The 12,412-nt window shown below is 44.8% G+C and overlaps 1 protein-coding gene across 1 annotated transcript in view; it reads left to right on the top strand.

The window, feature by feature from the left end:
- Positions 1 to 12,412, top strand: part of LOC147663560 (serine/threonine-protein kinase Nek6-like) — a gene marked incomplete at its 3' end in the record, with an annotated part of 502,329 nt that overhangs the window by 281,461 nt on the left and 208,456 nt on the right. Inside the window, exon 3 of the mRNA XM_086950359.1 lies at positions 12,066 to 12,194. Coding sequence (XP_086806485.1) covers positions 12,102 to 12,194 — 93 coding nt within the window. The remainder of the gene's footprint in view (positions 1 to 12,065; positions 12,195 to 12,412) is intronic.

The raw sequence follows: 12,412 nt of genomic DNA, 5'->3' as shown, positions 1-12,412 counted from the left end.
CAGAAAACTACTGTGCAGAAATCAAAGAGAAAATCCTTATGGGAAAGTGACCTCTGCTACCAATGACCAAAAATCAGCAATGAGTGTATCAAACCCATTACGAATTATCACTCAAATATTCTATTTGTGCACAAAGCTGAAAGGCCTGTATTTGGTAGTAAACATATTTTACTATCAAATACAGGCTTTTGAGCTTTGTGCGTTGGGGCCAATGGCGTTCCCTGTGTGATTTTGCCCAAAGGAGAGATCTCAGCCACAGGTTAATTTCAGGCTGCAGCTTCACTTAGAAATAGGAGTAGAAAATGGAGGGATGAAAGCAGGGGTAAAATGATCCCCAGACTGTGCATTAAATGTAATGCAAGTCATAATCTCACATGGTTCCGGGCTACGACTAAACCCATTGGAATATGAGGCAGCTGTATTATGAACCAGACTTACAAGAGGTGATGGTAGCAGTTGCCAGGAGGTTACAAGGATTGTTTGATGAAATCAGCACTTTTGAAAACTAATAGCCTTGTCAGCAGTATTTTTAAGCATACATACCTGTGTGCTCTGTTGTATTAATTAAAATGCCTGCGTGGAATTAGATACATGAAGTGTTCATATTTTCCCAGTAATTGATAGTTGATATTTTTCTACAAATGTGTAGTTGCTACTGATTTTTAGAAAATGTGCTTTTGGATTAATCAAGTTGTATTAAGAAGTGTGTTATATTATTTGCATTTAGTCTATCCTACTTTTGCTGAATGTAGCAGAGTAGTACAGGGCATGACGTCTTGTAGGATGGAAAACTGAACAACCCCACCAAAACAATTGGGCTTCGCTCATTCAGCAAGTCCATGTTGCCCAAAAGATAAAGCGTAAATATACAAAAAACGCTTAAATTTCATATCAACATCTCCATATGTTGTAGCATAGGCTGCCAAATTTTCATCCCTAATTGTTTCTTCCGCAACGATTTCATACGATACAGACTATATCCAAAATTTAAAACTTTGCAGAATTTCACCCGCCACATTTAATATGTTGGTGCCTCTGGTTGAAGCCACATAGGCGTTTAATAATCTATACGACTTATAGATATAATTTTTCGCATCAGCTTCCACACCTTATATGCAGCAACAGCGATTTTAAATTGCGTCCTTTTGAAATAGCTTGGCTCATAGAATTTAAGTGAAGCCTTACACGCCTGATTCCCCATCAACATTTGATATCTATTCGGTGATTCAAATGATCGCACTTCAGTCCCAATCACCAAATACTGCAGGATCTGCAGAAGACAATCTAAATAATAAAATGTCAAATTCGGCACGCCTCACCCCCCACGTTCCAATGTTAATGACATATACTTTGAGGCACAAGGAGTTTTCTTCTGGCCCCATATGAGCCTATCTGCAAGAGACTGTAACTGCAATAATAGCTGTTGTGTCAACTCCAACGGTACCGTCCTAAAATAGACACTTAGCCCTGGGAGAATACACATTTTTGAGACATTGCATCGCCCTACCATTGATAGATGGAGACACTCCACTTTTTCCAGTTGTCTTTTTGCCAAGGATATTGTCAGCCCAATTGACTTCTACAATCTCTTGGAGTGACAACCTGATCTTTTTATCCAAATATTTGGCTAGTGGCGTGACCCGTACTTCGCCAGGACAAAGCCCCTCAGTACAGACAACCAGAGTTTTCGAGATATTCAGCTTATACCCGGAAACTGCCCCGAAATTTCGCGTCTGATTCTCTATCTCCAACAATGCTTGCTCAGGATCAGATGTTATTACCGCTATGTCGTCAGCATAAGTGAGGACACGCACTTGATATTTCCCCACTAGCATTGTCTGTAAGTTATGTTTTGTTTCCAACAGTTGTAACAGTGGGTTTATATAAATAGCAAAGAGTAAGGGCGAGCAGGGGCAACCCTGGCGGGTCCCCCTAGTTATATATACAAAGGATGACTCCTGCCCCTTTCCACAGATTCTAGCCCGTGGTTGTTTATACATGGTTTGTAGAGGTTTCAAAAAATGAGGACCAAAACCCATCTTTCGCATTGTAGCCCAGAGAAATGACCACGATACGCGGTCAAATGCTTTTTCAGTATCTAAAAAGAATAAGCCTATATGCTTTTGCTGTACAGTAGCATAATCTATCAGCGCAATTGCCCTATGTAGATGATTAACAGTACTCTTACCAGGCAGAAAACCATGTTGGTATTGAGATACCAGCGGAGGTAAGACTTGCGCCAGCGGGTTGCGAGGATTTTTGAATATACCTTGCTGTCCGTATTGTTTAATGAAATGGGTCTATATGACCCCGGCAGCCTAGAGGGTTCATTCTTCTTTTTTTAAATTCACAATATTGGCATTGTCCCATTATGGTGGAGGGTCCCCATGTTGAGCCGGTATAAAAGGTGCCAGCATATCTTCCTTTATAATAGGAAAAACTAAGCGGTATATCTCCAATGGAAGTTTATCTGGTCCTGTCGCTTTCCCTAATGCAGGTCCATCAAGGGCTTTCTGAAGTTCAAGCATAGTGATCGGGGCTTCTAAGTCGTCCCGTTCTGCTGACACAAGTTCAGTTAAATCAAAATTCTACAAAGACTGCACAAAATTCTCCTGCTCTACTGGATCTTGAGTATATAGCTCTTTGTAATAGGTGTGGAATACATCCAGAATTTCTTCCATTGTCTCAACTATACCCCCTTTGCCATCTTCAAGAATCTCAATTCGCTGAGCAGCTTTTTGACCCAGCATTCTCTAAGCTAAGCAACTACCAGTATCTTTCCCATATTCATATATTTCTGCCTTGTATGTTTTAAACTGAGCGGCAATTCCCTGACTCCAAACCCCATTGATCTTGGCCTTACAACATACAGTTTTCGTTTTTGCATCTTGGCTATCCGCATTGACTCTAACCGCATGTATAAGTTCCTGCTCAGCTATTTTTAGGTCCTCGAGCAGGCCGAGTATGCATTCCTTCTGTCGCCTCTGCTTAGCCCACTATTGCTAAGTGTTTCACCTCTTAGACCGGCTTTTAGTGAGTCCCAAACAATTAGTAAAGTGGTTGACCCTCTATTACTCTCCATGAACGATGTGGTCCAATTGCGTATACGTTGAATGTATTCCTAATCACATAGAAGTTTTTTTATTAAATGTGAAAGATCGCTGTTCCCTGGGAAGGCTAAAGCAAACAAGATCCAATAACACTGGCCCATGATCTGATGTAATACGGGGCCAAACCTGCATCTTTGCCCCAACAGTCATCGATCGAGGTAAAAAAATGTAATCTAACCGAAAAAACTTGATCTGTGGGGAAGACTAGAATGTGTAGCCCGGAGCCCCTTGATTCACAACCGTCCACCCATTGACAAGTCCATGGTCCTGCAGCACCTGCTGTAGGGCCCTAAATACATTGGGCTTACGCCCCGTATACTTTACAAACTCAGGATCCCACATCTGCCCATCCCCATGTATATTAAAATTGCCCAATAATATCAAGGGGGTCCCCCACAATGCTAGCTCAACGTTCAAAAACTCCAAAGTCTCAGCCTCATCCAAGTTTGAGCCATATAATGTACAAAGCACAGTCTTGGCACCCCCTAGTATACACTCCTTAATAGCCCACCCCCCCAAATTATCTACCTTCTCTCTACCCGTGCCTACCAGACCATGACGGCCCAAAATCGCCATCATCATAGTAGCTTGTCTGGAGGTTGTTAATAATGTAAAGCCCAGCTCAGATAATATCCTTCGATTGATCCATGGGTCGTGTCTCTCTTGTAGACAAAGAATATCTTTATTTATAAACCGCAAGTCCGCTCTAACCCGTTTCCTCTTCAGGACATTATTCAGCCCACAAACATTAAAGGTACATAAGCGCAGCCTCCTATCTGCCATTATTATGTGAAAATCTCTTAGCCATCAATGAATAAAAATATATCCTAGCATTCCTACAACTAACTATGTACTGAATTTTCCGCCTTGAACAAGTCCCCACCCAGCCCCACACTCCCCAAGTGACCCTCACCCCCCTCTACCACCACCCATGAACAGCCCTCCACCCCCCGAAACCCTCCACAAACATAGCCTTAGGGCCTATCGCCCTGTGATGCTCAGTGAGTACCCCACTTAGTGCTCGCCCCTTCCGTATCCATTTAAATATACAGCAAAAAATGAAGAAAAATTCATAATCGCACATTATTACATATTATACACTTTTTGTTTTTTTCCTGAACAAGTACACATATTCCAACCATTTCTACCAGTACGACCAAAATGATGTTCCTCATCACATCGATTGAAGATATTCTTTAGCTAAGATTTCAGATGTAAAAAAACGAATCTGGCCCATATTGATAGTCTTTAAGGTGGCTGGCTGCAAAAGAAACACTTGAGCGCCCTTTGCTTGGAAAGGAGTAATCAACTGTCGCAGCTGCCATCTTTTTTCCACTGTAGAGTGGCAGTAGTCCCTTCAGGCAAAGAATTGGATCCCCTTCCCAGTTCTCTTATTGTCCGGCCTAGCCAGATCGTACACTACTTGCAGAGCCAGAAAATGATTGAGAAAGGTTAGGATAGCCTGCGGCTGCTGTGCCGATTGCCTGTTCCTTGGAGGCCGTTGCCGAGACGGAATTCTGTGCGCCCGTTGGATTTCCTGTGTCCATTTCCATTCTTTCAGCTCAGGGAGTGCTTCCTCAAATAACTCCACTACAAATTTTCGAACATCTTGCCCCTCAAATCCTTCAGGTACACCAAGTATACGCAAGTTATTCCGAGGAAGGCGATTTTCCAAATCGATTAGCTTATCATGCACGTCATCCTTATTGGCTTTTATGTATGCCACAGCGACCTTTTGTGCCGCCATCTGGTCTTCTAACGATGATATGCAAGTTTCTGCTTCCGCCATTCTTTTAGTATATTCATTGCATGTCTTGGCCAGCCGTCTCACTGTATTTTGTAGCTTCCTACAGGCAATGTGTGTTTTTTGATTTTCATCCCGTGTTTCTAACCTATGCTCAGAAATAGATCTGTGTATCACTTCCAGCGATACTTGACTTTGTATTTCTTCCACTGGGCCACCAGCTGCCCCCAGGTTCAATCCTTCAAACTTCTGTTCCCCACCAGAAAGCTCCCAATCAGAAATCTCTGTTGATGCTAGTCCAGTCCCTCCGTCCTGGATTTTCTTCCGAACTGTAAGGGTTTCTGCAGGTGTGCCCCCCGACGAAGAGGCTTTGCCATGGTTATTATCAATACTAACAGATGAGGAGTCTGCAGAGCGCTCTTCCTGTAACAAATCCTCATCAACATCTGACACCTCTGAGTGTTCGGATAGAGAATAGAATTCACTTTCCTTACTGCTGGTGGGCTCATTCCTATCCTCGCCAACAGCGCCATTGTCAATTTGGGCAAGTTCATCAACATTAGCATGGAGGGGCCATAGAGTCTTGCTCAGTCATATTGTCCACTTCACAAGGTAAAAAGCCGACTCATCCCCCCCCTGGCAGAGCTACAGATGCGTAAGACTTTTTAGAGGCGATTAGGGTTATTGCAGCTTTTTTACCAGTGGTCGCTTGAAACATCTGAGATATCTTAGGTGTCCCATGTATAAGACATTTAACCTGTACAACAGTGACATCTTGTTGTTCACTGCCTAGCGTTTCTTTAGCATTCCTTGCAGCTAATGCTGCCCGTGTTCCAACTGCAGCCTCCCTGATGCCTCTTGTCTTGCAACCGCCAGCAACCTTGGGAGCCATGCCAAATTCCGACGGTGTTTAGAGCGCAAAAGAATTTTTTTTTTTACCGCTGATGACAAAAGTTAGTTTACACCAATGGACAGTCTCTCCCTAAGAGTCACCGGAGCCGCGAAGGTACAGTAGAACAGTTTCATTGGAATGTCTCTGTCTCTATCCACCACGCAAGATATTGTAAAGAAAAATTGTAGAGACTGGCCAAGAGCTCCACTCTGCACTGCTCCGCCGTTACTCCCCAGTTCAAGGAATCAAACAATCCAGCCGATGCTCCCTGCGCGAGTCCTGGTTTTGAGCCGGAGCACTCAATAGCTCAGTAGCTCAGTACCTGACGCTGAGAGTCCCAGGTGGAGCTTGTATCCAGGTGCCATTTCAATGATTGTCGCCGCTGTGCACCACTTAGCAATTGACTCTTCGGATCAGCTAACCACGCCCTCGCCGCCGTCCCCCGCATCCGAAGAGCGACAACAGGAGGAAGGTCCTTCTCCTACCTGGCCGCCAAGACCTGGAACTCCCTCCCGACCGACCTGCGCCTGACCCAAGACCACCTCTCCTTCAGGAAGAAGCTGAAGACCTGGCTGTTCGAGCAGTAACGGCACCCCCCTCCCCCCAGCGCCTTGAGACCCTACGGGTAAGTAGTGCGCTCTATAAGTGTCTTTGATTGATTGATTGAGGTCTCCGCGAATTTCAGATCTCACTACAGAAATTTACTTCCTCCCCAAAATACCCCTGCTGCCATCATCGTAGCGGTACAAAAAAGGGCGGTGATGGACGGAGCATCTGAATCAATCAAATACTCAGACCCAGTCAAAAGATCTGGGTTTATTCCATCACCGTTCTTTTGCCCACTCTGCCACCCCAGTTCAGACATGGCTATATGCAAATTAGTCTGATCCTGTGCCTCATGGGAACAGTCCAGCCCGAACTGCCAAGCCATGTCTTCCCTGGACCGGAAACAAGCTTCCGAGGACCGGTTTCTCGCATTCCAGCAGTCTTCAGCCGGCTTGCTTGAGTCCAGTGGCAAAGTGAGCAAGGGACTCGCATCTGAGCATACCCTGCCACACTTATGGCGGCCAAAAGCGGTACAAAAGGGGGTGGTGATGGACGGACCATCTGAATCAATCCAACACTCACACCCAGTCAAAAGATCTGGGTTTAATCCATCGCCGTTCTTTAGCCCACTCTGCCACCCCAGTTCAGACATGGCTATATGCAAATCAGTCTGACCCTGTGCCTCATGGGAACAGTCCAGCCCGAACTGCTAAGCCAAGTCTTCCCTGGACCGGAAACAAGCTTCCGAGGACTGGTTTCTGGCATTCCAGTCGTCTTCAGCCCAGCTTGCTTGAATCCAGTGGCAAAGTGAGCAAGGGACTCACGTCTGAGCATACCCTGCCACACTTATGGCCGCCAAAAGCGGTACAAAAGGGGGTGGTGATGGGCGGAGCATCTGAATCAATCAAACACTCACCCCCAGTCAACTGTTCTGGGTTTAATCCATCACCATTCTTTAGCCCACTCTGCCACCCCAGTTCAGACATGGCTATATGCAAATCAGTCTGGCCCTGTGTCTCATGGGAACAGTCCAGCCCGAACTGCCAAGCCATGTCTTCCCTGGACCGGAAACAAGCTTCCGACGACCGGTTTCTGGCACTGGATTCAAGATAGCCCGGCTGATGAGGATTATGAATCCGAAACCGGTCCCAGGATGCTTGTTTCCGGTCCAGGGAAGATATGGCTTGGCAGTTCGGGCTGGACTGTTCCCATGAGGCACAGGGTCAGACTGATTTGCATATGGCCATGTCTGAACTGGGGTGGCGGAGTGAGCTAAAGAATGGTGATGGTTTAAACCCAGAACAGTTGACTGGGGGTGAGTGTTTGATTTGCTCAAACGCTCCGTGAATCATCCCCTTTTGTATCGCTTTGTTCGCCTTAAGTGTGGCAGGGTATGCTCAGACGTGAGTCCCTTGCTCACTTTGCCACTGCATTCAAGATAGCCTGGCTGATGAGGATTATGAATCCGAAACCGGTCCCAGGATGCTGGTTTCCGGTCCAGGGAAGATATGGCTTGGCAGTTTGGGCTGGACTGTTCCCATGAGGCACAGGGTCAAACTGATTTGCATATGGCCATTTCTGAACTGGGGTGGCGGAGTGAGCTAAAGAATGGTGATGGATTAAACCCAGCTCAGTTGACTGGGGGTGAGTGTTTGATTTGCTCAAACGCTCCGTCCATCATCCCCTTTTGTATCGCCATCATCGTAGCGGCGCGATGCAACGTGAAACCGCCGTAAATCACCGGTAAGGGCGAACCTACCAGTAGCTCCTCAATCAAGCATCCGCCCCCGCGGGCGCCATCCTTCCCCTCGCCCAGTTCCCTTTTAGTACTTCTGTCACATATTCAGCAGTATTTTGAAAGTCATAAAGTGTATGTTGTTTGAAGAAAAAAAGCCAGACACTTGTAAGATCCTGGCAAGAATCTTAGAAAACCTATTGTTTTTACAGTGTTTCTGTTTTATGTCTTTCAGGATTCTAGATGCTTCTTTAATACAGCAACACCCACCACAATTACTTGTGTATATACCTACAATGGTTACCAATGTATTGGCATAGATCTTAGATAGCAATATAGTCTTGATCTAGACTCTAGCCATTTCATGAGCAGGACCACCTCCCCCAAGGCTTTTTCAGTGACATCCACTTCTTTGTTAAACAAACATTATTTGTTACTATTTGAAGCCACCAGACAGTATGCAGTGCCAAAATAAATTAAAAATCAAATTTCCTATAGTAACAGTAGGCAAAATTCTTGAAAATAGTCACTGGGTACCTATTTGGAGTCTATAGCTTGCAGCATGAATGTCGGTGTGGGATAGCCGAAGGTAGCGGCTGCAAGCCCTGGCATGCCTTTTAGTAGCCATGAACCACCCTACTGCCCCTGTTCTCAGGGTTATGAATGTAGCAGTTAGAAGAGAAGGCCCGCGAAGAGCCTTTTCTTCCCCTTCTCTAGTTTTCACTCTGTGCCCTTCCCCACCCTCTCTGCGACAAATTGGAATCTGTTGAATGTCTAAGGGTTGGGCCTGTGGGGTCCTAAAGAATGAATGATAATGTGATCCCCATCCAATAGTACCCTTTGCAGTTTAGTGAGCTTACAAATAAAAAATGTCATGCATTTAAGTGAGTTCAATAGCAGTGACAGAGAAAGACAATATGCAGCCAGAGGTGAGGGCCAGGGTGGTTGTGCATATGGCCAAATACATGTGCTTAACATGAACATGTTTACACCTCAACACCAAGATTTAACAACACAACATCATAAATGATAACACATGCTCAAACAAAACAAATGCAACTGATATGTAATAACAGTGATGTCATCTGTCACCGCATTGGTGAGGTCATGAGCATTGCATTTAGGGTGCAAGTTTGGGCTTGCATGGCATGGGCACTAGGTATGATTTGCTAGCTAACTATAACCTGGCATTCTCGATGAGCTTTCTGTTCCATTTAGTAACCATAATTTCACTTTAACTCTGTTTTTAAGAAAGTTTCTATTTTTTGAACATGTGTTATTGTTTTATGAAACATAAGGTTTTTAATTAATGTTTTTTCACTGATGTGCATTTATGCCATGGTAGTAAAATTAAATGTGGCACAATAGCACGGTTTTTAGAACAACTGTACCAATAAACACACATTTATTACTACGGTGCAAAAGTCAAATTAGATATTAAAACACTACAGAACAGTTGACATGAGAAAAACACTGTTTACTGCCTCACAGATTGCAAGTTAAAGCGGCTTAGCACGTGGAATCAGCTTTCCTAATAGTCTGGATGAAACAACTTTCCAATAAAAAAGTTAATCAGATTTGGGTTTGCCATGACAAGTTTTGTGCAAATTTCAAGCAGGGATCAAAGAAATGAGGTAAGGGAGTCAAAAAAGTGCCATTTTCCAAATGTAATCCCATAGGATTCTTTTGTTCAATGATACAGAAACCATTCTCAAACGTTTATCTTTGCCTGATTTGATGTAAATCTGTTCATTAGTTTTAAAGACTTTAATGTTTAAAAATGTTTTGGGGCGGGCTTGAAGGGGGTTACAAGCTAGATATATCTAAACCGGTTATTTGGCAGATCCGTCATGGATTGACTAGTTCATGGAAGATTCGCAAATCAAACTTACAACAAAAAAAGCTAGCCAATTATATGACAGAACTGTTTCTGTTGTCCACTTTGGATTTGTGAATATGGCTTCAAATTCACAAATCTGCTGGGCTCCGATTGGCTGGCCATCATAGAAGCATTCTCTTGTGGCTGCCATTGGCCAACATGGTGCAGGAAGCATCCAGGCCAATGTTGGAAATCCCAGAGGACCACCCCCAAAAATGAAACAAATGTTGAAAAATAAAAAAAATGTGCTCCTACGTCCCTAGAACAGGGCAGAATCGGATTTAGCGGGTCAGATAAGTGCATGAGGGGTTGCAATGAAACAGGGAAGTTCTTTCACATCCTATGGGCCTGCCCAGTGGTACAGAAATATTGGGAATCTATTGCACGGGTTATGTCTGAATTGGTGGGCTCCGTGGTCTCGCTAGACGCCAGATGGTTCATACTGGGAGTGACAGGCGAGATAGTATGGCCTAAATGGGTGACGATTTGGCTGGCGCTGGCCGGGGTGGTGGCCAAACGAAATGTGGCTAGACTATGGGGGGCCGCAGAGGCTCCTTCGATAGAGAGTTGGAAAAGGGACTTAATTGGTTCCAGCGAGCTGAACACGTGGTGTATCCGAGCAGGGGGTACCCAAGTAAATGGGAAAAGATCTGAGCGGCATGGATGGCTCACTGAGGGGATTTATTAATTGATTGAAGGACCTGCTTGATGAGTGGTAGGAGGGGGGGGGGGGTGGAGGGACGCAGGCTGCACCTAGGACCACTGCTCGCCTAATGGATATGATATGTGCTGTGTACCATTTTTCAGCTGACCCACAGCTGTGTACATTGTTCACTACATGGAAAGCTATATTGTTAAATAAATAAAAAGATGTTTTAAAAACAAAAAAATGTATGCAGGGTCTGTGACTCATGTGCTGGATGTGTGAAACCTAGACCCCTCCTAGGTCCAGCAGACCCATATAGCGCATCGACCTCCCCGAAAAAAAAGTAATATAAAGAGAATTTAGCGCACTACCGCTGTACCAACAGGGAAAGTGGGCCACAAGTGTCAAGAAATACGTTATAGATATAAAGATATAGATGCATAGATCTATTTATTCAAGAGAAGTGTGCCATGCATTGTTCCCATAAATGTGTGCAAATATTTGCGAAGACGCATGTTCCTGGTCAGTCAGCTGGTTTACTGAGCTATGTCGCTTACAAATTCAAATTCCAGAATAGCTGAGGGATGTCGAATGTTCTCTTTCATGTAACGTGAAATGTATTGTTATGTAAAACTAACAAATGGTGTAAGAAATCATTCTTAACTGAATCTGATAGTCTCAACAAATTGTCGAAATACATACATGTGGCATGGCTCAATGGCTAGACCCTGATGCAGAGGTCTGGCCCGGGACCAGGGTTTAATTCCCGTCTCAGCGGCTCTTGGGCTCAATCTTCCCGGACCTGATAATTCTCACCTCGGTGCCTCGTCTAATCATGGGTCCCACTCTGTGACTCTGGGCAATAGCTTGCTTAATCTCCACAACGGCCCCAACAGCGCTGGGATGCCAGGCTTCACCTTGGGGGTGCCCAGGAGTGGGCATTTCACAGGAAAGCCAGGAAGGGTTCCACAGCGGTATGAATACAGCGCTACGAGACCTCTGGGTAGAAGGCACTATATAAATACAAAACACATTTACATATATATATGTTTTTTAATGCGTCAATTTGTGTTCCTTGAGTATTTATTAAATGCAAAAATGAGTTGCACATACTGATATTATATTTGTCGGGCATTATATAGTTTTTGCATGACTATTTTTAGTGATTGCTTCAATTTGAGGCAATTTAGCTTCTTTTCCTATTAGACGTGGCTCTTTGGCCACAACAGTTAACATTTTTTATCTCCCGCATCCTGCTAAGCATCCTAACCAGCAAATCAAAAAAGTAATTGGCTTCGAATTTGTAAGAAATCAATGTTCTAATTGACTGCTAGTAAATATTTACAGTTATGGGCTGCTGCGAGCTAATAAAATGTTGACGAGAGAAGCATTTAGTGTGATTAGGAGTCTGCCTGGCTTCCGCGTGGATCAGCAGTCCTCGCGCGTGACGTCCGCAGCCTCGTGCTCGGTCCACGAGACGTTCCATTGATTCTCGCCTTCCTCTTGGTTTCAGGACTGTCCCAGGGCATCCGTTGATTGGCATGGTACCATGGAAGGACAACATGCCCACCACCTGCGCCTAGAAGACCAGAACAAGCCTCGGTGCAAGCAGCAGGGCCAGGAGTACCAGCAGGACACGCAGGTGAGTCCTGCATATGGGGAATGTCCTTGTGCAGAGTTAGTTAATGTGTGTTTTTCACTTATGCAGCGCTTCTGCCGCCTCGCAGCGCTTTGCTAGGGGTGGGGTGTGAATATTTTGCCCAGGAGCACAAGGCTTGTGCTAGAGCTGTTTTGAGTTTTATCAGACTCAGCTGAGTTTAGATTGTTTTCTCGTTCCGGGGGGGGGGGGGGGGGGGGGGG

The sequence above is a fragment of the Lissotriton vulgaris genome, unplaced genomic scaffold, assembly GCF_964263255.1.
Source record: "Lissotriton vulgaris unplaced genomic scaffold, aLisVul1.2 SCAFFOLD_360, whole genome shotgun sequence".
NCBI lineage: Eukaryota > Metazoa > Chordata > Amphibia > Caudata > Salamandridae > Lissotriton > Lissotriton vulgaris.
Note: the sequence above shows the minus strand (reverse complement) of the source record. Positions and strands in the feature narration are given on the sequence as shown.